The sequence below is a fragment of the Phalacrocorax aristotelis genome, chromosome 1 (assembly GCF_949628215.1).
Source record: "Phalacrocorax aristotelis chromosome 1, bGulAri2.1, whole genome shotgun sequence".
In the NCBI taxonomy this organism is placed as follows: domain Eukaryota; kingdom Metazoa; phylum Chordata; class Aves; order Suliformes; family Phalacrocoracidae; genus Phalacrocorax; species Phalacrocorax aristotelis.
In genome coordinates, this window is record NC_134276.1 from 212052238 (window position 1) to 212079436 (window position 27199).

At 42.1% G+C, this 27199-nt stretch overlaps 1 protein-coding gene across 3 annotated transcripts; it reads right to left on the reverse strand.

The window, feature by feature from the left end:
* Positions 1-570: 570 nt before the first annotated feature.
* PROSER2 (proline and serine rich 2) lies at positions 571-26062 on the reverse strand. Of its 3 annotated transcripts, none has more exons than XM_075081611.1 (4): positions 25943-26062; positions 16342-16557; positions 5203-5455; positions 571-4336 (listed from the first exon to the last, which is right to left on the reverse strand). In XM_075081611.1, the coding sequence occupies exons 2-4, from the start codon at positions 16519-16521 to the stop codon at positions 3345-3347; spliced, it is 1425 nt and encodes a 474-aa protein (XP_074937712.1). In that variant the 5' UTR covers positions 16522-16557; positions 25943-26062; the 3' UTR covers positions 571-3344. The 3 variants fall into 3 exon arrangements, with proteins under 3 accessions (XP_074937712.1, XP_074937710.1, XP_074937713.1); XM_075081609.1 differs by having other exon boundaries at positions 5200-5455; XM_075081612.1 differs by lacking the exon at positions 16342-16557 and having other exon boundaries at positions 5200-5455; positions 25943-26026.
* Positions 26063-27199: the final 1137 nt, after the last annotated feature.

The window sequence follows — 27199 nt, forward strand, 5'->3', positions numbered from 1 at the left end:
CCTCGGTTGGCAGTATCGTAGCAGTCTTGATGTGTAAGTATCCAAACAAAAGACAGGTAGGCAGAACACACATGCACGTGCTCTGAAAGGATGGGTAGGAATATTCTGTAAAGGGGAACTTTGTTCTGTGCAACAGGAAAGATGTTGACCCTCAGCAGAATCATGCTCACTTATGGAAACACAAAGATGATTTACTGTTCTTTCACACATACAATATTCCTCTTGGAAGTCATTTTAATATTGCAAAAACATTGGGAGAGGGGGGCTTCTGCCTATTTCAAACACTCTTAAGGATGAACTTCATTCCTGCAAGGACCCTGGTCACAGTTACTGAAGCCTTGCAGTGGGAATACACATCTCTTGACAGAAGACAGACATAATTCTCTTTATTTCTTTTTCTCTCCCTCTTTCACTCATGGTGCGACGGGATTGGGCTCTGGCTCACACACACATCCACAGTTATAAAAAGAAAAGTTATTAAATCGGTATTAGCCATTTTTAAAAGTCACTTCCCTCCTCCAGGAAAGATGCATGCTACTGGGTGACAAAAAAATTCCACCTCCCATCAGCCATTGTTTCATTGGTTTTATCCCAGTTTAATAGATGATTTCAGATTTGTGCAAGACAGTTACCTCTAACACAAGGGGGAGGGGAAATACTATCACAGCAACATATACACAGAAAACAAGATACACAAAATAGAGCTAAATTTATATACAGGTTATTAGCAGCTAGACTCTTAACTTCATTTAGTACATGGCTTTACTTACTACAGTTTTAGGCACAAAGAAGAATTTACCAGTAGGGTATTTGCTATAATGAAGAGCCACAATGAATACCTCGTTCCAAGTCCTCACTGGGCAGAAATTGGTTTATCTAATGAAGATCTAACTCTCACTTCCCACTGGTTGAGGACACAGCCCTGCACAAAGGATGAAAGAACATGATCCAACTAATTCAGCATACTGCAACTTTATACTTTAGATATTAAACATCTAATGTATTCTTTTTAAAATAGGGTTATGTTACAGAGTTATTGAGTAGGACTGAATTTCAGTGAAACGATTAGTGTTGGGTTTTTTCCCCTCTTTGCTTAGCACGGCCTCTCAGCTGTAAACAACTCAAAGAAGAACTGGCAAGAAATTATTAGATGTGAAGATTGCTTCGTACACACTTCACATTCACAATAAAGAATCTGCTTTAACAGAATTTAAAAGCAAAAAGGTCATGAAACATTTAAATTTACTTAGCAGGTTATGTTAATAAATTACGATGCATCATCCACACGTAGGACTCCGCTGCACAGAAGCAGGTGCTTGGATGTGTTTTATGTGCTTCCTTGTCCTTCTGATTTAGGACTACAGACTCAGAGCCCAGCAAAATAAGTATGTGCTTTATTTGCAGCATACAAGCAGCCTTTTTTGTTTCAGCGGCACTTCTCACATTTGATTATGCACGCGTAAGTGCTTTGCCAGACTGAGAAATGGCCACATATTTTAATTACTGATTGCTTATGTATAGTATGCCCATCACAATGAGGAACATGATCAGTTACCCAGTGAAAAGCCTGAAAAGAATAACTATAACAGAAGCAGCCAGATACCACATGAACATAATTAAAAGTTTAAGCAGCAAGCCAATAATTTAAAAAAAATACACCAAAGAACCACACACTTTAACTTATGAGGCAGGTCGAGAATGATGCAAAGATTTTTCCTTCATGACAGCTTCATTTACAAGTACAGCTCAACAAGTTTGAAATTCTTTATCACAGGAACTACAAACTTGTTTATCACAGTTATATCAGAGCTCCTTGCTGAAGGGTGTGTCAGTTTCTATTACAGCTGCTCCCCTCCTCTTCCCCAAGGTTCCTTACTCACCTTCTTGGGAAAAAGAGGGGGTTGCTTGAGGCTTTAGAAAGTGCAGAAAAATGGTGAGTTTTTCCCTTTAGGAAAAAAAGCCAAAGCAGGGAGAACTCAAACATGCAGGAATAAGAAATTTAAAGGGTCTGGAGTTTGGCATTTGATTTTAAAATGGCTATTCTAGATGTTTTCAGGTGTACAAAAAGGGAAGGGAGTTTTAATGTGGAAAAGCAGCTTTGCCATCTTAAAAAAATTAATCATACCAACACAAAAATATAGTTTGGGACCATCTTTAAAAGCATGTCTGTTGAACAAAGGCAATACATGCCAACTTGGACCGTTCAGGAGCAACGTACTCCTAATGTACACCTCTCTCCTGTAACTCCACTTAGCCTGTAAGAATTTTGGCTGTAGCTTCTGTTATGCGTTGGCAGGGCAGAATCAAATAAGGCTGTGAACAGAGGATTATTAGGGCTGTCAGACTACGTGAAGATCAGTTTTTAGAAGTAACAGAACTTAGAACTATTCAGTGTAGTACAGCTATTGTTCAAAAAGTAACAGTTTCTTCACAGGAACCCTAACGTAAAAGACAAGACTTTTGACATAAGGTTCTCGTATTTGGTACGCAGTTAACTTGTTCCTATGGCTTCTCAGCTATGAGATCGTCACTGGTACAGAGCAGCTGGGGTCACAGATTGTCAGGAGGCTCTTTGGCTCAGTGCGAAAACCGGCGCATGGTGCATACCCTTGAGGCTTGTCTGGTGCCTTTCACTGGACATGTAGGTTGCTAGAGCGTGACCAAGCAGCAGGTGTCTGAGAAGAAAGGCAAGACTTCAAGTGAAGCAGCAGAGCAATGCAGTCACCCACTCAAAGCTTGGGCTGCTCTGTCAAGAAGGTCAAAACAGAAACTGCCCTCTACAGTTTTGAGTTAAGTGGGCACAGAGCAAGGAAGCAGAAGACTCCACAACTGGTAGGGAACAAAGCCAAGCCAGACAGTATAGACAACAAAAAGTCATGGAAGTCTGTCACGCTGGTCAGAAATCTCAGTTTTGACATTATCTTGAGCTCCCACAAGCAGACACACAGAGGTGGGACAGACAAACAGACTTCTCTTTTTGGCTTCAGAAAGAGCAAAAGGAAGATTTGCCATTCGGTTCGCTATGTACAACAATACTGCACTGTACACTTCATTAACAAGATGCTGTCTGCTATAGTCCAGCATTACTTAAACAAAGCTCCTCTTAGTCACAAAGAGCAACGGATGAGTATCTCTGTAGGAAGGAGAGGTGAAACCCCCCGCACACGGTGCTGGTCCTTTTGGGATAAACATGAGTGGTCATTCCACAGTATCTAGTACCTCTGTAGCTTGCCTGAAGCAGAGAACTTCCCCTTTCTTCTTCCAGTCTGTTCGATCCCAGTCCTGTTGGGACTATTCTAGCACAAAGCCATGCTATGACTTCCCCCAGAATATTCCTGTCAAAATTAAGCAGTATCTTTCAGCAGTCCCAGTTTCCGAAGTGCCTCTCTCCTAGCTTCTTCTGTTGAACCACGGCCAGAGAACTTCACCGTTATCCCTTGGGATCGAAATCCTGAAGGTCTAGGCAGCGAACCTGATCGCCTCCTCATATCCGGGTTTAGACTAGGTTGTTTATAATCATTAAAACTTTTTGCTGTGTCCTGCTGTGTGCCGCTGACCGTGTTAGCGGTGAGAGCTACCTCTGGTTTGATTGTTATAGTTTTGCCCATAGGAAGGAAAGGGCTGGGCTGGCTTTTTAAAATATCATGGATGTTTTGATATCCATTGGGAACAGCGTCTGCCTGTTTAGGCTGCACATCAAGCTGCTGAGTGCTTGGGGCATGGTCCACTTGGTCCTGAGCTGGCTTTCCCTTAACTAGGCCAAGTTTTGTCAAGGCCTCGTATCGTGTTTGTTCAGAGGAGAGATCCCTTAAGGAAGAACTTCTGTTACGTGACAAGAAATCATTTTTCTGCAGCTTCTCCTCGAGTTCAGCTGCCAGAAAAGCTCCTCCATTTATGTTGGCCAGCACCTGAGCTCTCCGCTCCTGGACATTAACTGCTGCTTTTGAAATAGTCTCATTGAATTCTTTGCCACTGACATTGGTTATGTTGATGTTGCTCGGGAACCGGTACAGTTTGGGTGCAGGTGCAGGAGGGTGCTTCGGAGCCACAAAGTGATCACCATTGGCTACTGGGGTTTTCTTCCTGTCTGAATTCCCTTCCTTCAGGGCACTGGGGAAGCGCACCCTGCTCTCCAACTGCTGCTCAGACATCTTCTGGGCCATGATGAGTGGAGTGGGGATAGATCGAAGCAATTTTGGATGTTGCACTGGAGGAGGGGGCGGAGGAGGAAGCGGAAGCGTCTCAGACATTGATTCTGGTGGTACAGGGGGATGTGGGGGAAGGTCAGCAGGTACGGCAGGCTTAGGGCTCTCTGTTCTCCAGGTGGCATCCAACACTTAAAAGACAAAGCAGCAATGTAATTAAATGGTCACACAGAGCAGAATACAAGGCTTTCTTTCACCTAAGGTTAGCAAGCATCAGTACTCCCTCCCCCAAACTTCCTAACTCAAACGCAGCCCGCATTACCAGAAGAAACTATAACTGAACTGCTAGCAATGGCATCTTGTAGGCGACACTATAGTTCATATCACCATATTTACAATGCGTTCACTAGAAGCCCCTCTTTCTGCATTCATTCACAATCTGCATGTTAGCTTCACTGTGTTTCAATGGCTGCTTTTGTTCTCCAAGAGTTTTGCAATTCTTATTTATTATAACGGCCAGGAGAGCTAGCTGACAAATCCTTTCTCCAAATCTTAAGAGCAAACTCTGCAGGTTGAAGAAAACAACATACCACACAATGTCTCATCATGAACTTACTGATAGGATCATGTGCCTTTCAGTTCCACACAAAGTCACGCTACAAACAATCTGTGATCTTAAAACTGTTAGAAGAAGCCTTAAGAGGTCTTAGAGAGAAGCAGAGCGTGAACACATTGATGAACACCAGCCTGCCTTGCTGCAATGACTCTGCACAATACTCAGTTCTGTAACAACTCAGTCACCGGTTAGGGGACAGATAGCAGTCCAACAACTTAATTATATGCATGACCTCCATGAGGAAAAAAGTTATAGTAGCAGCAAGAATTTCAGAAATCCCAAGTCAAATTAAAATCACAGTCCTCAGAGCTCCTGATATGTAACAGATTCATCTTGATGCAGTAAGGAAAGTACAGAATTTCTTTAGCTGCTTCTGTTGAGAACTGGAGTATATCAGGGCTAGGTCAAAGGGAAAACCACACTCCCAAGAAATACTACTACCTGGTTCTGCATCTCTGCTAGGAGGGCCTTCGTGGTCGCTACTCTCAGGTGTTGACTGTACTAAGTCAATGATATCTTCTGTCTCTGAATGACTGGACACATTTTCTTCCGTTGACCTTGGAGACTGACAGTGGATGCCACTGTCACGCAGGACCGGCTCCTCCAAGTCATCTTCTAAGGCATCTATGGTTTCCTCAAAGAACATGAGAACATCCTGCTCTTCGTGAGTTAAGTATTTCAGACTCTCATCATCCTATGGGGGAGGGAAGAAAAAAGCCAGAAAGATTAACACCCTACAGATGAGTACAGGTAAGTCCAATGATAGCAAATGCAGCACCCCTTTTCAAAGGCCAAAAGGGGCAGGATGAAACAGGCAGCAGTCACATCAGAAGCATGCCCTGCTTGCTGTTTCATCCCTTCCCAAAGAAGCATTCAGCCACTACAATACAAGGAGGGGATGGGGAAAAGCCAGGAGTTTACAGTGCATTAATTTTGACTGAAGAACAGCAACTGGTATTTCATTCTTTAAATTACCTAACTTCAGTTCAGAGACCATTTGAGTTGGACAGAACAAGTTGCTGAAAGATCATAAAACCAGACTAAAAAACCCAAATGACAAAAAACCTTCCACACCTGTGCCTTTACAAGGGTTAAGATAGCTTCTTTGGGCTCCAAACTGCAGCAAGCTGTATCAGGTGCTGTGTCAGGTTCAAGGACAAGGCTTGGGAGTAGCATGGGAGGAAAGGGGGTGTTCAGGACAGTCCAATAAATGGGTTGATTCCCTTTTTGCTCTAGACCAAAGTGGGACTTGGCTTCTAGAGGCAGAGCCGGAGCTGAAATCTGGCCCTACCACTGCAGTCTCTGAGTTACCCAGAGTTACATGGTAGATTACAAAGAAGTAATAATAAGGGAGAGGGTTTCTAAAGATTTTACCTTTGAGTTTCAGAAAGGAAAAATTTAGAATAAATATTAAGATGTGTTCCCTAGCAATAATGTGCCTTGGGCTATTTTCTGCAGCAGGAGACAATCCTGTAGGCCACAGAAGTGATAAATAGTCACTTGGATTATCCAGTCTTCATCTTCTATGAGTCACTGCTGTTGATTAACTTGGTTAACACAATATCGCTATGAGAAGCTAGGCAGCAATGTACAAACTCTTTACCCTCCACCTACATCCTGGGAAACACTCACTTTTCCAGAAGCTTGGAAATGACAAAGAGTGATTAGGAAAGGCACTACATTTAGACAATGGATACAGGAAAGACATTTCCCAAGAGAGCTGTGTAAGTTCTGCAATGTAACTAAGCATTGTTGAAAAGTGAGGTTTTCCCTCTTCTGGATTGAATTTCTCCCCCACTAGGCCAATACTGGAAACTTTGCCATCAGTAACTCAACAAGAAGACACCAGCAAAGCTACACAAGAAAGTTTCATCTCTTTTTTGCTTCTCCAAGGACATCTGATTAGCCTTGTTACCTGCATGCACACTTCTCAAAGGAGGATTGGGGGATTTATTTAAATGCATAAAGGTATGCAGTGCAGATATAGGTAGAGATGGTCCTGCTAGGGCAGCACAGCTTGCTTCAAACTCACCATGCCTGTTCAGATCATCTTATATTAGGTTAGAATGGAAAGAACTGTGTGCAGCTCTACCCATTAACTCAACTTCTTGTGCAAACAAAGCCTTTATCCCTGTCCCTGGCATTAAAAATAAGACAAGATACCTCTGTAGAAAAGAAATGCCTATAGATTAATAATTATGAAGTGCTGCATTGTACCAAGTGGCAGTTAGTCTCTAAGCACTCAAAACACTACAGATGAAAACTAAATGCTTTAGGGCTCTTTGTTGCCTTCTCCTGTGTGGCCAGTAGAACATTTTCCCTGTAAATAAATGAATGAAATACAGAAGACAGACAGACAAAGTCGGTTTTGACAAAAGGTGCATTCTACACCTACATTTCTACAGATTCAGATCTATTGTCATCAGGGTGATCATGGTTTGACAGCTGGGAGACATGTGCACAGGGGTGGGTACCTGTAACTTAGTCTTACCATCCACAGTGCACTGTCAAAATAAGTAACTTATTCCAGCTTGCAGCAAAACTGCTACAAAAGCTTAAATTTGGATGCCATTTGCAATTACCTATTTAAAGCACTAACTTCAAAGGCTGACGTATTCCACAGCTTGCACCCACCACATGGCAGAGCTCAGTTTTCAAAGGCCAAGGAAAGTTTTACAGCTGCACTTGAAAAATGAGAGACAGACAAGCCTTCTTTTTTTCTTAATGGATGTTGCAATCTCCTTCCTTCCCCACCCAAATACTCATACTCCTGCTATGTCTAGTAGGCGAGAGAATGACAGGAAAGGAGCCGTTGTTAGGTAGGGTCCTAGCTGGAGCTGAACCGGACTCCAAGAAGCTTTTGTCATTGGTGAGCTCATTGCAAGAGCCAGGCTTCCGCCGGCAAAGAAAAAAAAAAAGAGGGGGTTGCGTTTAATGTGTTTAAGAGGTTCATGGTGGCAGCAGATCCAGAGCGCGGTATGGCACAGAAATGACCGCACCACGCTTTTGTTCATTTGAAAGAGCAACTGCCCCCACATGAGCTTAACACATTTGATCAAGAGCTGAGGAAACCAGCATGTGAATTGAAGCAAGAGACTTTCAGAAGCCCTTCCTTCCATTTTTGTGCTGCAAGAGTGAGCACTTTTCCATGCCAGGTAAGATTTGCAAGAGGACTGGTCAGCAAAGCTCTGCCTGACTTACCATCCCTCATGGATCTTGCTGAAACAAGCAGTTTCGCTTTAGGTGAAGGATCTGGAATGACTAACTATCCCTTTGCAAATACATTCGTAATAAATGGCATACCTAGATTTGGAAGGCCAACCTCATCTCAGTTAGCACTTTGATCTCTTTCCTCATGCAGTTTTCCTTCAAGATGACCAATGTCACATTTCCTCTGGGGTGGGGAAGGGGGTGGGTGGGGGAGACAGTAGTTCTAGAGACTAGGCAGCATTATGTCAGGTTACCTTACTGAGATGCAAGGCATCAAGCCTCGCTAGAAACTTCCTCAGGTGAGGCATGTTTCAGTTTGAGAGACAAGGAAATAATCTCATTTTAAACACGCAAGCACAGGAAAATAAACTTACTCAAGCTGGTCAAACCAAAGGAGCTCAGAGATGTAAAGCAAGTAGTGACTTGCTTTACCACTGGTCTGAGAACAGTGGTGTATTATAAAATGCCCACTTGTATTACTTATAGCAAAGCTTTCAGAAAGATGGGAGTGATTTTTTTTGTAGTCAGCTAGTGCCAGTTTTAACTAAGGTTACCAAGTCTATTTGTAATTAGTCCATTTTCCACATATTCCAAGTACTGGAACAGTTCATATTCTTTCTGGGCTGGTTTTCCCGGCCTCCTTTCTCCTTGAAGAATCTGGGTTTTTAACAGTCAAAGCAGAGTCTTTTCAGCTACTTGAGTTATTCCGCTCATACTTTCCACTAACTCCCTACTCTTAATATACAAACACACATCCCAAAACTAAAGCTCACATATACCTGACACCACCAATTTTAAAGCTGCTACCAAAAGCCAGGCCAAATTTGAAACTTTAAAATTGTGCTTTAGCTGAGTATTAAAAAGGCTGCCTGGACAGAAGTAGTCTGGGATGCAAACAGCTGAAATAGCTCTGTATGCTCAACTGGCATTAATATTTTAGATCCCTGTACAGCCAAATATTTCCTGCTTATGCCAAACAGGAACAAGTCTGTTATGACTGTCCTTGGTGTAAAAGAGGAAAAAAGAAACAAGGAAAAAAGAGAAATAACAGAATCTGTTTCATGGAAAAGATCCCTTTCCTACCTGCCCAAAACAGTGACTTAAGGCCTACAATTTTTCACATGCAGCTGAAGAAATTCTTACCATCACATCCAGATGTAGAATCCTAAGACCAGCACAGCTTTGACGGAAACAGAACAGCAGGGGAAATCTCAATACATCTGCAGTGTTTTTTTAAAAAAGCTTTCTCCTGAAAACTGCTGGAGAACCAAACGGTACTGCCCATGCCAGTTACACTTCAATCAGCAAAATACCAGGAGAACACCGGATTCAACTGATTCATCACCAATCACTTGTCAGTGCCAAAGAATTAATAGGCACAGATCCACAGAAGAGAAGTGACTGGATGCTTAAAAACAACCATGAAGGGAGCAAAGTATTCTAATATGTAGTAAGAAGAGTCCGATGTAGCACCACTTAGGCCTCAGCCTAACAACAAGGCAGGCAGTTCTTCTTGTAAAAAGAAAGGAAGGAGAGAGCCCTGCATGCAGGAACACTACCAGAACAGGTACAAAAGCTTCAGCACAGAAGAAAAAAGCAAGTACCTATGATTTATTTACAGAAAGGGAAACAGAATGGATCATACTGGGCATTGCTTAAGTTGGAAGCAAGTGAATTACAGATAAGAACAAGAACTACCACACAGTCCAAGAAGTCCATTTAGCTCAGTAGCCTTCAGCCACCAATAATGCACAGCACAGGGGAACGGGGCTGGGGGGAAGAGTGCTGTTGTAGATTGGATGGATTTATATTCTCTTCCCTACATCCTTCCAGTTTCCAGCAACACAATGCTTAAGGACTTCCCAGTTGCATCTGCATCTGTGTACTTAATAGCCCTTAATGAGCTCTTCTAGCAAGAATTCATCTTATTGTTTAAGCCTATTTAAATGGCTGGCATTCACAGCATTCTGTGGCAATGAGTTCCATAGTTTAATTGTGTGCTGTGTCAAAAAGTACTTCCTTTACAACCCACTATCTGATGATTTTGATAATACTATTTCATTTGGTAAAGGAGATTATAATATTGAATGTTGTCTTCTTCAGTTTATTAACATAATTGTACCTGTGTGTTTCATAATAGTTAGCAAAGCATATAATCAATAGGTCATATGTGAGGAAACAAATGATTTAGTAGTATTTTAAAAAAACCTAGATTAACTGAAGTTATAAACCGATTACATTACTTCTAACCTACTTTTAAAAAACGCAAGCTAAAGCAATGCAAGATCTACATAAACTCTAAAGACATCTCTCTGGCTCTCAAAGTTGGGCTGATCATGTCTTATGATGTCTTCTTCCCTTTAATTTCTATTTTAGAACACATTGATAAGGTTTGGGAGAAGGTTCAGGCAAAAGTTTTTACAAATATCAAGTAATTTCACACCAGCCTCATTTCTCACAAGAGGGTTACTGACTTGGCCAACAAGTATAAGCATGAGATATCATATACACCTTAATTTGAAGGCTTTATGGCACGGCCCCCCAAAATTACACTCATAGATGAATAAAAAATTATGCCTAGACAAAGTTACTGCAAGGTGCCTTTGTAACTGGGGATCAGGGGAGAGATTGTTATTTTTGAGAAGTAGCATGATAATTGTATATGAAACACACTAAGTCCTAAGCAGATTTATCCCTACACCTCTAAACTTTGGATACTTCACTAACAACAGCAGACAATTAACTTAGTATTTCTTAATCCCCTTACACTGGAAGATGTTGCTGCAAGAACTAGGTAGGACAGAATGAGACCTTCATGAGCCATACAGGTGTGCTAGTAGTCCATACAACAAAATTCAGTTGTAAAGCCACATGAATAGAGTGATGAACAATGTCTAAGTGGCAATACAAGACAGCAGGAGTTGCAGGTCAGTTTAAGCACTGTAAAGAGGAAAGAGGGTGCTGGTGTTCAGGCATGCGAATGCCCTTCTGGGATACATTAACCAGGATGATGAAATAACAGGACATCTCCATTTGGAACAGGGTTCAGATTCAGTCGCTGAACTTTGGAAAGGATGCAGCCAAGCTGGACAGGGTCCAGAACAAAGCAAGGACTACTGAGAGTTTAGCTACACTGGAAGGCTGGAAGAATGAAGCATGTTACGTTTTAAAACGGGGAAGAATGCATGGTAGGCAGGCACAGCCCTGGATGTATTTTAATACATAAAATGTTGGCCACTATGTGCACTGAAGGTGAGACAAGTTAGAATTGGCATTCATATCACAGAAACTCCAAGTATTCCTTGAAAAGGAAAGTAGCGGAGAACTCTTTGGAAGTTCAGGAATGCCTATCAGCAAGGGTTACAGAGCAGAGCTGCCCACCTGCTGGAATAATCTATCTACCACATCCCACTTTGAAGCAGAATGATGCAGTTCATAGATCCTGAAGGCAATTTGCACTCTGTGCACATTCTCACTAGCACATTTTACAGCAAGGTCATTCCTTGCTAGGAGTCAGACTCTTTACCTTAGTTCTACACTCATGGTCCAAAGCAAGCAGTCTTCAAGCCCCTCTTCCTCTCTACTCCTTGCCCTGCTGGTAGGAACAATGACTTATTTTTCTAAAGCATACTGCTTCCAAGTCATGTTAGTATCAATCTGAAGTGGGTGAAGCATACAGGTTTCTCCATAGCCTGTAAGAAATGGCTTCCATCTGCCCAGAGGCAGCTGTATCCATAGAAAATATCAAACATTCAAACATTCTTTTTTTTTTTTGTGTATTGTCCAAGTACTTTGCTAAATAACATCGTGAAAGACCTTGTAGTAGAGTAAAGCCTGCAGAATATCAGTATCAAGAGGGTAAAAAACCCACATTAACTTTATGAAAGGAGTCCTTCTCAGGACTTTCCCTTGAAAGTACCTGAAGTGCAGCTCAGCATCACAAGACTCCACACACAAATTGTGATGAAAAGGTTGCAGTGGGCTAACAGACACATGATCTGTCCTCTTCCAGTAACTCCTAAAACCACGCTGGAACGCCAGGACCTCTGCAGAGAGGCTGGGGCAAGGAGACAGTAACACAGTGCGCTTAGAAAAGCAGGTCTGTTGCATTTGAGTTATCTGTACTGATCCAAAAACAGTAAAAGGTCATACCACTGATCTTTAGGCTCCAGAGACATCATAACTACAAAATAACCAGGTCAACCCTGAGTTAAATGCCAGGCTCAGACTACTCACAAGATACTTGCTCTTCTCTGTCTATGTAACCAGCATTCAAAATGTCACATGTACTACATACAAGGTGTCTGGAATTGACATCTTAAGTGACTGGGTATAAAGTCCTCTTAGAGCCACAGAGGAAGCTCATTCGAAGAAATTACAAATGGAATAAGCAATACATCATTTTAGAATCATGGCCATCTGCCAGTCTAAGCCACTTGATTAGAGATCAAAAGAAATAGTCACTTGACCAAATTCTGGAGGTCACCACTGTGCCAAGAAGAGGGGTGATCTGTGGCATTAACTGAAAACTTGTCTGAACCAAAGGCAAAAATAAAATTAAAAAACCCCACAGCATGATCCACTGGAAGTAACAAGAAACTCACTACCCCTCAAGCCTACCACTCAGTAAGACATGTTCAATACAGAAGGTATAGTACTGAACTCGTATCAATGGATCCAAGGCACTGACACAGCTTATTACTTGTGCAGTTCCACACACCTCACTAAGTACAACCAGCACCTTCTGGTATGATTTTCACAGGTGATACTATTGTCCTAACATGTTATTCACACCTAGAAACTAACGCAATTACTCATGGCCGAGAATAGATACACAGTACAATTACCAGAGTGAAGCACTGAAAAAGGATTGGCTTTCGGAAGTCAGTCTGTGCCTCTTCAGTCAATGGAATAAGACAAATTGCTTCAAAAAAAAGCTAAGACCCAGTTTTATCTCCAAATTAAGTGTCATTAAATTACTGCAAGCCTATTTCACTGCCAGTTAATTCTTACACCACATATCAGGGAGTATCATTTGAGAACGGGTTTTGGAAGTCAGAATTACCAAGCAGAACAGAGTATTTCTGTTTACCCTCCCCCTTGGATAGCGCAACTGATTCCATGTATCGAGAAGGTACGCTTATCCATACATGCACTTGGCAAAAGGATGAGACACCACCTTCATTAAAAAGAAACCAGAATATATATGCAAATTCATGTCCTCATATATAAGAAATTTTATGTTAGTGTGAGATTAAAATCCTAAAGCAAGCATTCCTTCTATCTAAATGTATACTCTTGTACTTGTCTTCAGCTGCTGTGATAAATTTGGCAGCATAAATCCAGACCCAAACATCTATCTTCTATATGGAGAATCCTATTGCAATCAAGATAGGACATCAGCACCTTGTTTTCCATTTAAAAAAAAAATTGGCTTTAATGACTGCAATTGTCAAAGATTAACTAAAAGCACCATTGGGTGGGTAAGAAGCTGAAAAATCTGGCAAAATTAAACAGAACTGACAACAGCTGACTGGTAAGAATCATACACACAGAATTTTAAGACCTTTATGGCACATGGCAATTCATGTCCATCTCCTCATCATTCCTAAACCAATAACCAGTTCTACAGCAAGTAATGCCAGTGCAGACACACAGTATACAGGAACAGCTAACAGTCAGCCAAACCAGCTCTAAGCAGTCAGTGTAGGCTAAAGCCGGTCCGAGTATTTGTGTCTATTATCAAATCCCTAGGTTTGTTTGAATTCCACAGATCCAATACAAAGGTTACATTTAGTGACTAACATAGTTTGACACAGAGAACCTTAAGAGCCTCCTATTTTTGTAATCAAGTAGGAAGAAAGCTGCAGCAGTACAGGCCTGACATAAAAACCACTGCTACACTTCATTCCTTTGCAAGGCCATTAAAAAAAAATTCTAAGTCAACCCTGACCTCCCTTGTTGCATCTCTAGGTGAACAGACCCAGAAGAGTGATAACTGAAGAGGCAGGCAAGTCTGTAGCTGCTTCTGTTTCAGGGTTATAAAGGTCTTGTGTGCCTGAAAATCTGCACCTTCCTTTCTCAGAATTGGTCTAATAAGAAATTATTTGTCTACAAAAGTTATCTATCCCCTCCTTCTCATTAGGCCATCAAAGCTTCTGCATCTTCTGAACTTTGGTAACAAAACTACTGAAGCAAGAAGTTAGGGTCTCTAGGAGCATGTTCCAGCAACTAGCTTCTCCTCTTACAAATCCCCTGACCTGCTTAGTGGACTGTAAAAATCATGCTTTTAATACACAGTTACACAAGCATGTATAAAAAGAAATATTTGAAGAATACTGCTCTTTATCCTGAGGATTTCTAAAGCCTGTTTCAGTGCTGAACAGACAAACATATCAGCCAGTGGAGCAATACTGTTTTCTTACATCTGATCACAAAGCAGAAAGATCTGAGGAGCGCTGAAGACTTGAGTCATATTTACTCAATCACAATTGGCCAAATTTCTTTCATATTCAGTTCACCACAGACCCCTTCTCAAACTCAGAAACTGAAATTATGCTTTTATTGAAAAGAGTTTCCATTCCCCAACCTGTAATTCCACGCATGCTACTTGTCAGCGGTATCGGACATGCCACCTACTATGCTGCCAGAACAGTCATGGAAGGGGATCCGTGGCACCAGAATGAACTTGTCAGCAGATGTTTCACTTTCTTCATGCACAAGCTCAAACAAGACAAACTCAAGGCTTTGGGAATTTCTTTTGCTGATGCATAGGTCTGATGGGAATTGCCTAAACCTGCTGGCAGCTTTTACTCCATCTATAAATTACTGCATTACAGAGTAGGAAGGGATTCCAATTCTAGCTGATGCATCATCATATGGGTTATCACATGGTAAGATCTAGTTAGACCAAGGGAATCTGTGCCATTTTCTGACACAGCAGACTCAAGGTGAGACTCTACAAATGTACTGATTTATACATAGCCTTGTTATTCAATACCGATTTTTTTCAAATGACCAGTCTCATGCCTGCTACCACAGGTCAGAATAAAACCTGTGGAAACATGATTGGCTACTAGTCTGATAACCTGGAAAGCTAGAGTCAGAGTAATGCATAAACTTAAGTTGCAATTCTTTAACAAAGTGCAAGTCCCACTGTATTTCTCTAAGATCCAATCAGTTTTCATATTGTAATAAACAACATACTCTAAATACCTGAGTCCAGATGGTGTACTTGGCTACTCTCTCGACCTCCCCCACCCTGACCCTTCACAACTTTGTTCTAGAGCAGATCAGAAACAGCTGAGGGGCTAAATTTAGTAATACTTGTTTTGTGTTTTAACAAACAACACAAGCTGCCTTAAGGATATGGCAAAATATTAACTGAGTTGTATTTTCATTAGAAATAACCAAGAAGGAACATCTCTAGGATCACCTCCGTTGCCAAAAAACTCAAAGTAGCACAAAACACTGAGCATTTCTGAAGTATATAGATAAATACAGGTATAGACTTGCTGACTTATTTTCATCGCTTATTCTTTCACAGCAACAAACTACTCCACTAAAAGAAAGCTAGCAGGGAGGGTAGAGGGGTAGATGCAGAAAGCCTAATTCCATGTTTAAGGCAAGACAGATTTAGATTCCCATTTTGGGAAAGCATGTTTACGGGAGTGCTCTTTCCTGTATTTAAACTGGATGCTTTTCAAATGGTTGTGATGATTAAAAAAATGTGCAGGGAACCATACCTGCTTTCTAGGCTTAGCCTGTCAGCACAAACAGTACTGTTGAGTTCATCTCCTGAATCATCCTGCTAATTGGAAAAATGCAGAAGTACATCCTACTCCTTCAATTACTCACATGCTATTTAAATGGTCACACACTCATATTCACTAATGTGCAGAGGACTTTGTTTATGGTGATGTATTTGCTACTCACCTAATTATATGAAGGTGGAATAAACCAAGACCTTCATTCAGTAGTGTGAACAAGGAGCTTAAACAAGAAACAGCTTATAGAACCAAAGGAACTATCCTTAAGTTCCTTTACAAGCTACTTAAGAAAGCAAGGGCAGAGATGTGCACCAAACTGTGCGCCACATACGGGTAGCTGCACCAAGCTGCCCAGCACCACGGGTGCTCCTCACTGCCGTTCCTGGCTCTCTGGGACAACCAGACCAGAATAACAAGCTGTTGTACCAGATCAGAGTAGTTATTTCTGGCCTTTCAATTTCTTAACAACCAAGATCACAAGCAACCATTTAGGACTAGAAATGGCAAAAAAAATCAACGCTTAATTAAAAAAATCCTGTGATGTGAACAAAGCTATTAATGTAACTTGTATCACTAAGCATAAGGCTCATTAAACACTTACCAAGGCAAGATTTCTGCACCTAGCTTGGCTGCCATGATTTTCCACGCTGCCACTCTTTTCCATGCTCCCAAGTGCATGCTTTGGAGAGATTTCAGATGCCATTTCAGGAGAAGCCAAGAGAAGATTTCTAGGCATCACACCCTCTTGACTTATTGATCCTGATGCAGCGTAGAATGCCATCAGCGTATTACGTAGGGCTGCTAGCTTTATTCATGTCTGAAAAGAGAGAACATGTTATATTTAAATCTGTTTTTTTGAAAAAAAAAAAAAGCATCAAAAGGAGTGGAAAAAAATAGCAAAAAGATCCCACACAAGTTAATAACAGGCATATCTTTATGCTCTAGAACTCATCTACCACCTGTGGGCACCTTTTAAAAAAGTTAGCCTTATTCTAAAAGGTACCTTTAAAAATCCAGCATAGCGAGCTTCTGTACCCCATCTCGTGTGCTTCCAAACCAGATGCCTACATTTACAAGCATGGACCCTGCATATATACCTGCCCTACAGATTCAGTTTGTGTTTTCTATTATGCCGCATCATTAACAGTAATAAAATCCAGTCGGCTGAGACACCAACTGATCCAGTTCAAATATCTTTCTCTTTTTTGAGGTTTTAGACAAGAATTCTATTTATTGGATCACATGAGGGAAACAGAATCCTGCTGCAGTTAACTCGTGTGTTACTGAAGCAGCTCTATGCCAACTACTTCTGGTGAAAAATCCGTAAACAGAACTTAATGCCATTTTTGCACCATTGTGGAACATAGCAAAATTGCTTCCTAAAGCTTACAGAGCTTTTATTTCACTCAGCCATGAAGAAACAGTGCTTGTACGCTTGCAAGATGCTTACTGGAACAGACATATGCACCAGCACTTACTGGAGCAAGAGGCCCCAGTTTTTTTAAGCTATGCTAGTGCTCAGTTCTGTAATACTTCTCTGAATTATCATCTCCCAAAACACTCTGGCAGAATTTCTTCCTTCATTCTCAAAGTACCAAAAGTCATCCTTTTCCACTACAGCACAAACAGGGGGAAGGCAAAATGTAGAACAGCTCATCTCTCTCTCTCCAATATGTTAAAACATCCTTTGCACCAAGAAATTGCTGCTGTCTTTACCAAGCCTTTCACCTACCCTGCCTGTGACCAGCAAACAGCAGTTACACATTCCTCAAAACAGTTGGTTCTGAGAGACCACATTATATGCTGGGAACCAGATATCATTACCCTGACATGGCACAAATGAAATTACATGGTCCTGCTTCCCAAGTGCTTCTCCCTTTGTTATGGTTTGAGAGGTGACATGAGAAGCAAAGTCAAGTCTGCATTTCCAATTCAATTGGATTACTTCTTCCTCCCTACCCCTGTCAGCTGAGGGCTGAGAAACCAGAGCCTCCTGGTAAGCTGATTAGTGTTTCATAGCAGTGAGATAACATCTGCCAATACTGAGCAACAATTCCATCCCGCTGAACACTTCCTCCCGGGAGAGGGCTATGACATTACCAGAGGTACATACGAACACTCCCTCATCTGTACCACACCGTAGCACCAACATGTGTCCTGCGGGAAGGCTCCCACACAATGTAGCTAGGCTGCAGTCCAGCAAGTCTTGGAAGCACAAGCCACATAAACAGAGTACTGGATTGCCACAATAAAACCATCTGATAGCCTTTCTGATGAACATTAGGTATAATGATTAACATTAAACCTTGCTTTTACATAAAAAGAACCTCTTCCTTTCTTCTATAACAACATTAGCTATAAATAGATACAGTGCAACTCAGGATAATGGTCTTTAAACGATGCCAGATATAGAAACATGCTCTTGGTCCTGGTTTTCAGATTCACAAGACCAGCACAGGAGAGCACCCCAGCAGCTGCTGTACCTCTGATTGCCACATACCCAGGCTCCAGCCAAACACTGGTGCTGCAGAAAGCTAAACTGGAAAAGAGCAGCTCGAGTCTAGAACATATCCTTCAACAGCAGCTCCATCTACAACAAACCCCATGGCACTGAATACCCACACACAAACACACACACAAGTAAATACGTATCATTTTTAGAAAAAAAACTTTCAGTGAAAATCTTTACTCCTCTGAAATGCTACACACAAAAAAAATATAAATCATTTGTAGAAGGCAAGACTATCAGAGAAAACCTTGACGCCTCTGAAATTCACAGAAAACTCCCACTGACTTCAGATTTCATCCCATGACTTTCAAGGTGATGTTCAGATGGAAAAAGATTATTTTTCTAAGGAGAGACCAGCAAGAGGCGACTATATTCCTACTGACATCCAGCGTAAGGTATTACTTCTCATCAGCACTTTTAAGCTGCAGCATCAATTTCTATCCAGGTGTCCCCAGTATAAACTGGACATGCCATGTTTGATCAGTCCCTCAGTGATGTACTGTACACAACTACTAGATTTCTAGAACTATACTCAAAACCGTTTGTGAACATTTTATAGACTACATTATAAGTGGTCATTGCTCCAGATTACAATAGATAACATAGACAAAACCCACAGTTAAAGACTAAGATATTAATCCAAGTTGTCAAGAAACCAATTAATGGGCCAAAACTTTGAGGGAGAAAAAAGTATTTAAGAGTACTGTTCTGCTTTCTCCAACACCAAAACCTTAGCACAACCAGGTCTAAGCTTCCTAGTGCCCTACATGTGTCCAGGACAGCAGGAACACCCAGATTCAGTAGCAATAAACATTAAAGCCACAAGTTCTAAATAACAACAAATAACTCTGCTTCCAGTGAGCTCCTATTACTCATTTTGGAGCTCAAGCTCAGATGTTTCACAAAGCTCCTGAACAATGAATGAATGCAGTGACTGTGACTGGTTAAGAGAGCCACCCACACAAGATCAAGCAGCAAGTGTTACAGCACTGGTTCTGCTTTTGTGTTGTAACCTGTGGCTTCTTTGGAGGTTTTGCTCATTTCAGAAAAACTCAGGAGCTGTGCAATAGCCTGTGAGCCTGCAGAAAAGGGATGGGGGGGGAAGATACTTTTCCCTTCTATCTTTCACATCATCTTTAACACTTCAAGGGTACATGCCAATAAGATTATAACCCGTTCATATACATTATTTCTTCTCCCCTTTGCTGTGTTCTTTATACTTCAAGGGAGAAACTCCTACACATTTGTATAGTGCCTAGTACAGCTATAGCTGATGTGAGGTCCCCCAGCACTGCTGCAATACATACAGCATGCTTTACAAATTCCCCTCCTAACCATGGCTAACACAGAAGTCCTTTCACCCTTTTTTATGTCCCACTCTGTTAAGTGAGAGACTATGTGGATTTAAAAGAGAACTAGTCAAGAATCTAGAATCTAATGAATTTCAAGGCCCCCCCCTGCCTGTTTCTGTAGGATTGCCTGGGTAACAAGCGAAGGTTCTAAAATAAGGTAGCCATCCTCAGAGAGAGCAAGAACAGCAGGACAACAGGCAGCTGTTCCTTCTGACCTTCAGAGATGCATTAAATATGAAATCTGCTCACAGCAGGATTTGTCACTTGGTCTATTCAATGCATCGTAGTGGAGGGTTTTTTTTGCTTGGTTTAAGATATGCGTGCCTATACCATTAGGGATTAATAAAAGAAATCAGACCATGATACCAGACTGCAGAAGTATGACAAGCACAGTACCATTTGGAGAGAAGATCCCAAATATTAAACCAAAAAGGTATCTTTAGCCATGCCTTGTGATTCTATCAGCTGAAACAATTGCTTTTTGACTACACTAGAGCTAGCCTTCATGAGGTATTTAAAACAATACAATTCACATATCATGCATGTTTGCCAGAGGGTAGTAGGAAGAAATTGAAATATTCTAAAGTTAACATTGAATTTTACCTCCAAAGATTTTATTTCGCATTGACAGAGGCACATAATTCAGAGAGACTATATTAAGTTGCCATCAAAGATAAGGTGTGGTCTGTCCTTTTAAAAAGGATATTTTTATAGTTTTGCTGACTCAGATTAATTCTCCACTGAAGTTCATTTACAAGGGACTGTTCCTGTAGCAGCAGGAGATTGAAAAAATTGTTTATTAGTAATTCTGTTTGAAGAACAGCTTAATAGGCAAAAGATCAATCCCACAAAAATGGAAGACATTTAGAGGCTAAAAGTAAACCGCTACCTAAGCCAGCAGCTGAAAGCCAGCAGACAGACAGCATCATCCCATTTACTGCACAGTATATTTAAGGCAAGTAGAGTCGACAATTTTTAGAAAGTTATCATACATTTTTAAAAGGGCACAATAGCAGTCTCTCCCTCCCTTCACTATACATACGATTTCTAGAACACTCTTCCCATAAAACATTTTTAAAGCTAGATTTCTAAGCCTAGACTGTACTCTGAGCATCACACACACTTTGTCTGTTCTTAAACAGCTATTTCTCAGTGATACACCTGAAACAGAAGAACTGGCCAGTGAATGTCAAGGTTTGTTTGATCTATCAGCTGTACCCAGACATACCAACACACGCTCAGCTCTGTGCACGCTGTCAGTCATCTTGTACTCCACAATGGTGATTGAGCTTGGAGAGTTTAGCATCTGGAACAAACACACCTGAAAGTACTTTGAGGTCATTTGAAGTTTTACTGTGGGACAGGCTTTATAAAACAGATGGTACAGGGGCAGACTAGAGACCTGTACCTCTATTAGTCTCTGACAGTTAGCCGCAGATGCTATGGGAAGAGTATGGGAAGCAAGGCAAGCAGAGGGTAGGAATTAATTCAGATTCCTACACATTGTGTTCAGGAGACCACAGGGCTTCCCAAACAGGCCAGGTATTTGTGTCTAAACCTGATTATTTTTATCTTGTATTAAGTGGTCCTGCAACATACCTTTGCACCTGCTGTACGAGATCACAGCTAAACAAAACCACCTGGCCTGTGACATGCCTTCACTGAGCTGCTGCTGTTACAAACTCCTCAAAACTAACTGATGCAGTATGATGGACATATCTCCTCCTTACAAAGAGAGCTATGAGCAACTGAATTCTTCTTACCTCCTTCAGTATATGAAACAGAGCAAATCCTCAACCTTTAAAGGTAACCCTTGTGATACACATACAGTAGGATTTATGCTTTCTAGTAGAGGAGTGGACTAGGTGACTACTGCCTACAAAGGACAAACCTCACAGGCAAGCTGACTAAAGGTAGGAGCACATGGGATGGCTGAAGAGGTATTGCTTTGAGTGCACAGAAACCCCAGAATGAGACAGTAAATTTGTAAGCTGTTCTTATAGAAAGAGTCAAAACAAAACTGAAGTAACAATCAACAACACTTGACGTTTAAGAAGGAAGATAAACCAAAACTAGCCAACAGAGTTAAATTCTGACTTCTCCATAAGTGTAGATGCTTATGATAATGTGCTAACATATTTTACTATGCTATACATTCCTTTTCTGCTCATGAAAAATCCTGTCTGTCCAAAACAGTCATGGCTATTTAATATCCAGTAACCAAGAAATGTTCCTGCCCTTGTTTAGAGAAGGACTATCACCGTAGAACAGCCAGCCAAATAAAAATGCTGAGCATTAAAAAAAAACAAAAAAAAAACCAAAAAAAAAACCCAAAAACCCACCCCCCAGTCTATGACAGTATGGTCCTCTAAACAAAAACTAGGCCAACAGCACCTTTACAGACACTTCCTTGGGTATTAATGCTGATAGAGATTTTCAGAATGGGTGTCAACATTGAATACCGTTTACCAAAGTCAGAACTCAAGGTCCTCTCATGGTAGCCTGGCAGCGAGGACAGACATGCAGCTACAACCAAAATAATTAGAGTGCTTACAACCATGCAAGACTCCCACAATTCAAGGGAATTTAATGAAAGTAACCCCAGTATTTTGTTTTAAACTTTCTGGTTTCTGTGGTGTATTCATGACAATTCAAACTTTCCTCTACAGGCTGGAGAGCTACAAAACCCGTTAGTTTTAAAACGAAAAACAAAGATTCTCTCAGTCCTCTAAATGTGGAAACTGGAGCCTCAAGAAACACACTGAATGTCATTCATACAACTCGCACTAGAATTTGCAAGAGCTGCCAACAGTGAAATAATTAATCCTGTGTACATAAGTTTTTAAAAGAACTAGATGAGCAAGAAACCAATTCAGTAAAACTTAAATCCAGATGACTTCACTATGATATTTCATCACACGCTTAAACAGTTTGCTGAATTGGATCTCAATTAAATGTAGCAACCACTTAAAAAGAAAGGAAACAATCACAAACCAACATTTTCATCACCCAAGTAATAATTCAATTACTACACTGAATTCTCCAAATCAGAAACAACACTTAAGGTCACACTTTTGACCACGCTAATCCAAGCCTTAAGATACCAGAAAAAGAGGGTTCAATAACATGCTTCATCCTTAACTGGTCTTTCTGGATTTTCAAGAACAGCTTTTTTTTTTTTTTTTGAGACCCTATACTTCAGAAATTTTGTCACCTACCGAAGGCAACTAAGCCAACACCAGACAAGAGAACTTTTGCAAAAGCCTAGATCATCATTACCTCATCATCTTCTCTGCAGTGTTTAAGAAATGCTGCTTCTTTTAAAACAGGCAGTGGCATACCGCCGCAGGATTTGACGATGCTAAGCACACTGGTCCAGCCTCAGGACAGAATTTATTCAGGAGAAGACTGAAGCAGGTTCTCACATGCCTTATCCCTTGCAAGTAAACTCTTCCCAGTTCACTACATCCACAGAAGCTTCAACTGATTCCTGTTGCCTAAAGCAAAGAAGGCCAGTGGCAAACATTCGTATACAATAGAGTGGGTTAAATCACCAGAGAAGGATCCCTGAAGTGCTCGCATTTCCCATGCATTTACGGCAACAGACTCCTTCCCTGCCCCAACTGAAAAGCCAGTGACAAGTAGTTACTTCTCTTTAGATTAACATCTTACCGAAGGATATGATAAGGCTTTCACTGGTACTCTCCAGTTGAGATTTGATGACCAGTATCTGCTCAGTGGGAAAACAACATATGATACCCAGAGCTGTCTAGTCCAGTATTATATGGGACTTTAAACCCATGCAGGTGATGGCTGAAGTCTCCTCGGACTTCAAATATCCTTATGCAAATTTCAGCAGGGAAAGTATCCAATTCTTTTAAAGTTACTCTTTTTTAGTCTCCCCTGTTAACATCAGGGTGGTGCTATCTACCACAGCCAACACTTTAGAAATATGAAATGTGCACAAACAATTTCAGGCACAGACTCCTCTGTAATTAGTCAACTTCTGCCTTGTTACAGGTATAGCATCACTGGGGTTTAGGGTTTCATTATGTAACTACTGCTACAGTCATAACAAAGGTGAACCAAATCCTGTTTTGCGAAGTATTTAAGATAGTAAGATAATTTTCAGCCTCACAGCTGGATCTTAGGTTGCTTTCCTGTGTTTCTTTTTGTGACTGCTGTGCTGGTATAGGGAGGAGGGCAGAAGACATCTGAAGCACAAAGCAGAGGTGTCTCCTTTAAAAAGCAACTAATTTAATGCACATTTCATTCCTATGCAAGTACATAAAGGTCTGCCTGCCCAAGGCAAACAGAGCTGGAAACAGCACTGGCAAAACAGAGCAGCAAAGCCTTGCCCTGGACTGTCCTTGGTACAGGGATAATCAATAGGCACCCAGTTGAAAAGGACATCGTTAAGCAGTTAGTTACACTGGAAATTAAAATTCCTTGCTTTTATTTTTTAATTAAAAGAAAAAAACAAGGCAGAGGGAGGACTTGGTAACAGTATTTGACACAGCCTGGCTGGCTGGCTGTGAAAGCCACATTGACATGCTCACTCATTTTCATGCTCCAATATTTTAGAAGGTCAGTCAGTCTGAGACTTGTCAACTGCTCAGGAGTTGTTTCAGTTACTATATCCAACCAGCAAGCCCCTCTGCCAACATTCGTCATTACTATTTCTCTCAGACACATGCAGAAAAGAGGAGCTATGACCAACAGGAGGAGGAGATTTCACTATTGACAAAATAGAGAGATGTAATATAGAAACTTGCAATAGAGAGATGCAATATAGAATCTCCCTCTTCCTTTCCGACATCAGGCATTAGTCATACTTCTAGTCACAAAAACTTCATTTTACTCATTCACATTCCATTATAAAAACCCCAAACAAATCCATTATAAGATAGAAACAGTTGGAATAATCAATTCCATATCAGAGAAATAATTAGTATCCTCATCTCTCGGAGACCCGAGTGAGCAACTTTTTTTTTTTACTGTTTAAACACCAGCTCCCCCCTCATACAGCAGTAATTACTGCAAAGGAAGGGAAAAAAACACAATTGTTATTCTTTATAGCAGTACCTGTATGAGGAAGTCCATCTGCAATGCTACATTAGTTGAGGATTTATAGAAGAGTCTTAAAATATCTTTTTATTAGCCTAAGCCAGAAATTGCAAAAGCTTTTAAAACTAAGACTTACGCTTTAGGGTTTGTAAAGAAGTTTTTCCTTCTATGCCCTTCATAAAAGGAAGAGGAAAGGAAAGAATTGTTACTTATATTTCTAATACTTGTTATAGTTTAAAATCCTTACAAAATTTTTAGAAAGACAACCTCCTCCAAATTTCTGTCCTATTTCATCTGCGTGCTTGTTACTGCAGGAATCCTCTCTTGCTACACCCATGCACAGGACCAAGCACAAGAGCTCCACTTCCAGCCATCTCCTCTCAGTGACACGCTAAAACAAAAACTATTCAGGAAACATGCCCCTGAGATCCTGGATTACTGAAAACCCCAAGAGCGTTTTTAGGGCTGCGGTTTCTCTTACACATGCCTCATCCTGGCTACCTAAAAATTACAATCTGAAAAAGCACCAGCCATCTCACACTTACCATCTCTAGATGGAAATTGCACCTGACACAGGGGAAAAAAAAACAGTATTTTGAACTAGAATCTGCTAGTGTTTAAGCCAAGTTTTTTCCAATGGTAACAGTAAATCGCAGGCAGTCAGAAAATGAGGAAGAATAAGGCAGCTCTTTCCCATCACCCTTAGTAACACCACACATCCGAAGTTTAACAGTGCATGGGTAGGAAACGTTTCCTTAGCTCTTTTTTTTTTTTAAGTTGCCAATTATCACACAGAAATTGTTATTAGGCAGCATATGAAGGGAAATAAGAAAGCCAAGGGGAAAAAAAAAAAAAGGAAAAATAATCCTAGCACAGCTCAATACTGGGAAACTCCACCTCCCACGGAGCAGAGAAGCACTAACAGTTTTGCTCTCTGCTCCTGGGCGCGCAGGACCGAGCCCGGCACCGACTGCTGCTCCTCGAACGGCGGCAACCGGCGCGAGGGGCGGGGGGGACGGACGCACAATTAAAAACCCATTAATGAGTAGTTAGACCAATGTTGAACCACTCCTATGGAGGGCTGACAAACGCGCGGGGCACCCCATGGCTTCTCCCCGAAAGGGCCACTGAGGAAGACGGAGGCAGGGGCAGGCGAGCGGCGGGAGCTCATCGCCTCACACCAGCTGTTCCCCTCGCCGCCAGCCCCCAAGCGCCGGGGACGGGGCGGGAAGCGAAGATCGCCTCAGCCGGAGGACCACGGAGGCTGCACTCACCGGCTGCGGGGAGCGGTCCGCGCCTCTCCCGGCGAGAGAGCGGAGGGCAGGGCGAGGAGCGGGAGCGAGCCCGGGCGAAAGCGGACAGCAGTGACGGCAGGCAGGTGTCCGGAACGGCGGCGGCGAACAGGCGCGGGCTCCGCCGAGCTGCCAACCCCCAACTCATGCGCACTGCGCCCGGCCGCCACCCACGGCGGGCGGTTAAAGCGGCAGGCGCTGCCCCGGTCTGGGGTGGGGCGGTTTGATTCGTTTTGCCCTGTGTGGGGAGCGGTGCCCCGTCACGGCTCCGCCTAGTCCGGGCGGGACGGTCGCCTTTGTCCTGGGCCCTCTGGGCAGGGCACGGGGCCGGTACTCCTCCCTCCCGGGCGGCCGAGGGCCGGTCGGGTCTGAGGGACTTCGCTGGGCTGCCCCATAACACCCCCCACTCGCGGTGCAAACGCGTGTCCCCGCGGCCGCAGGGCTGCCCGCCTGAGGTGGCTCCGCTGAGGGGCGCTCCCCAGTGTCCCCACAGCAGTGTGAGCGGGGTGGGGGACGTGGCTCCCCACAGCCGCTCCTGAGGGGGGAGAGGGAGGTGAGCTGGGTGCTTTGACGGCCCGCAGTGGGCCAGGGGGAAGGCGCTTCCTTTGGCTCAGGCTGAGAATCCTGAGGTAAAAACCATCAGGGTGTCTGGGACAGCCCCCGATCATGAGGGATAAATTGCGTTGGATCTGGTGTCTGCGGGGCTTGTCCCTCCACTGAGCTGCTGTGAAATGTTGAGAGTAAAAGAGGTGAAAAAAAAAAAGAGGGTCAAAGATGACTGGTCCGTTCCCCTGCCTTCCCCTCGAGCCACACGCTCCCAGCCTGAGCCTGAGCCTGTGTCGTCAGTGAGGAAAAATAAAGAATTTTGTGTGCCTTATTAATCTGTACCACCCATGTATTTTACAGAACAATAACAAATACTGCCTATTTGTACTCTTATTTATTGCTAATATGTCATCATACTCACTGGTATTTACAGAGTAATCACATCCCCTCCCTCCTTCATTGTGCAAGGCCATGGCAGCCATCAAATTAACAATTTGACTTATATTATGCTATAATAATTTCAAGCTGTTCTCAGAAATCATTATTTCTTACCCATGCTGCGGCGGCAGAAGTACTCCTGGAGCAGGATGTACCTCAAAGTATGGAAGGTGGAGGTGCTTCAAAAAGATGCAACCTTACCCAAATAAATGGCGTAACAGAATGGGAAGGGGGAGCCATGCAACTTGGGTCAGC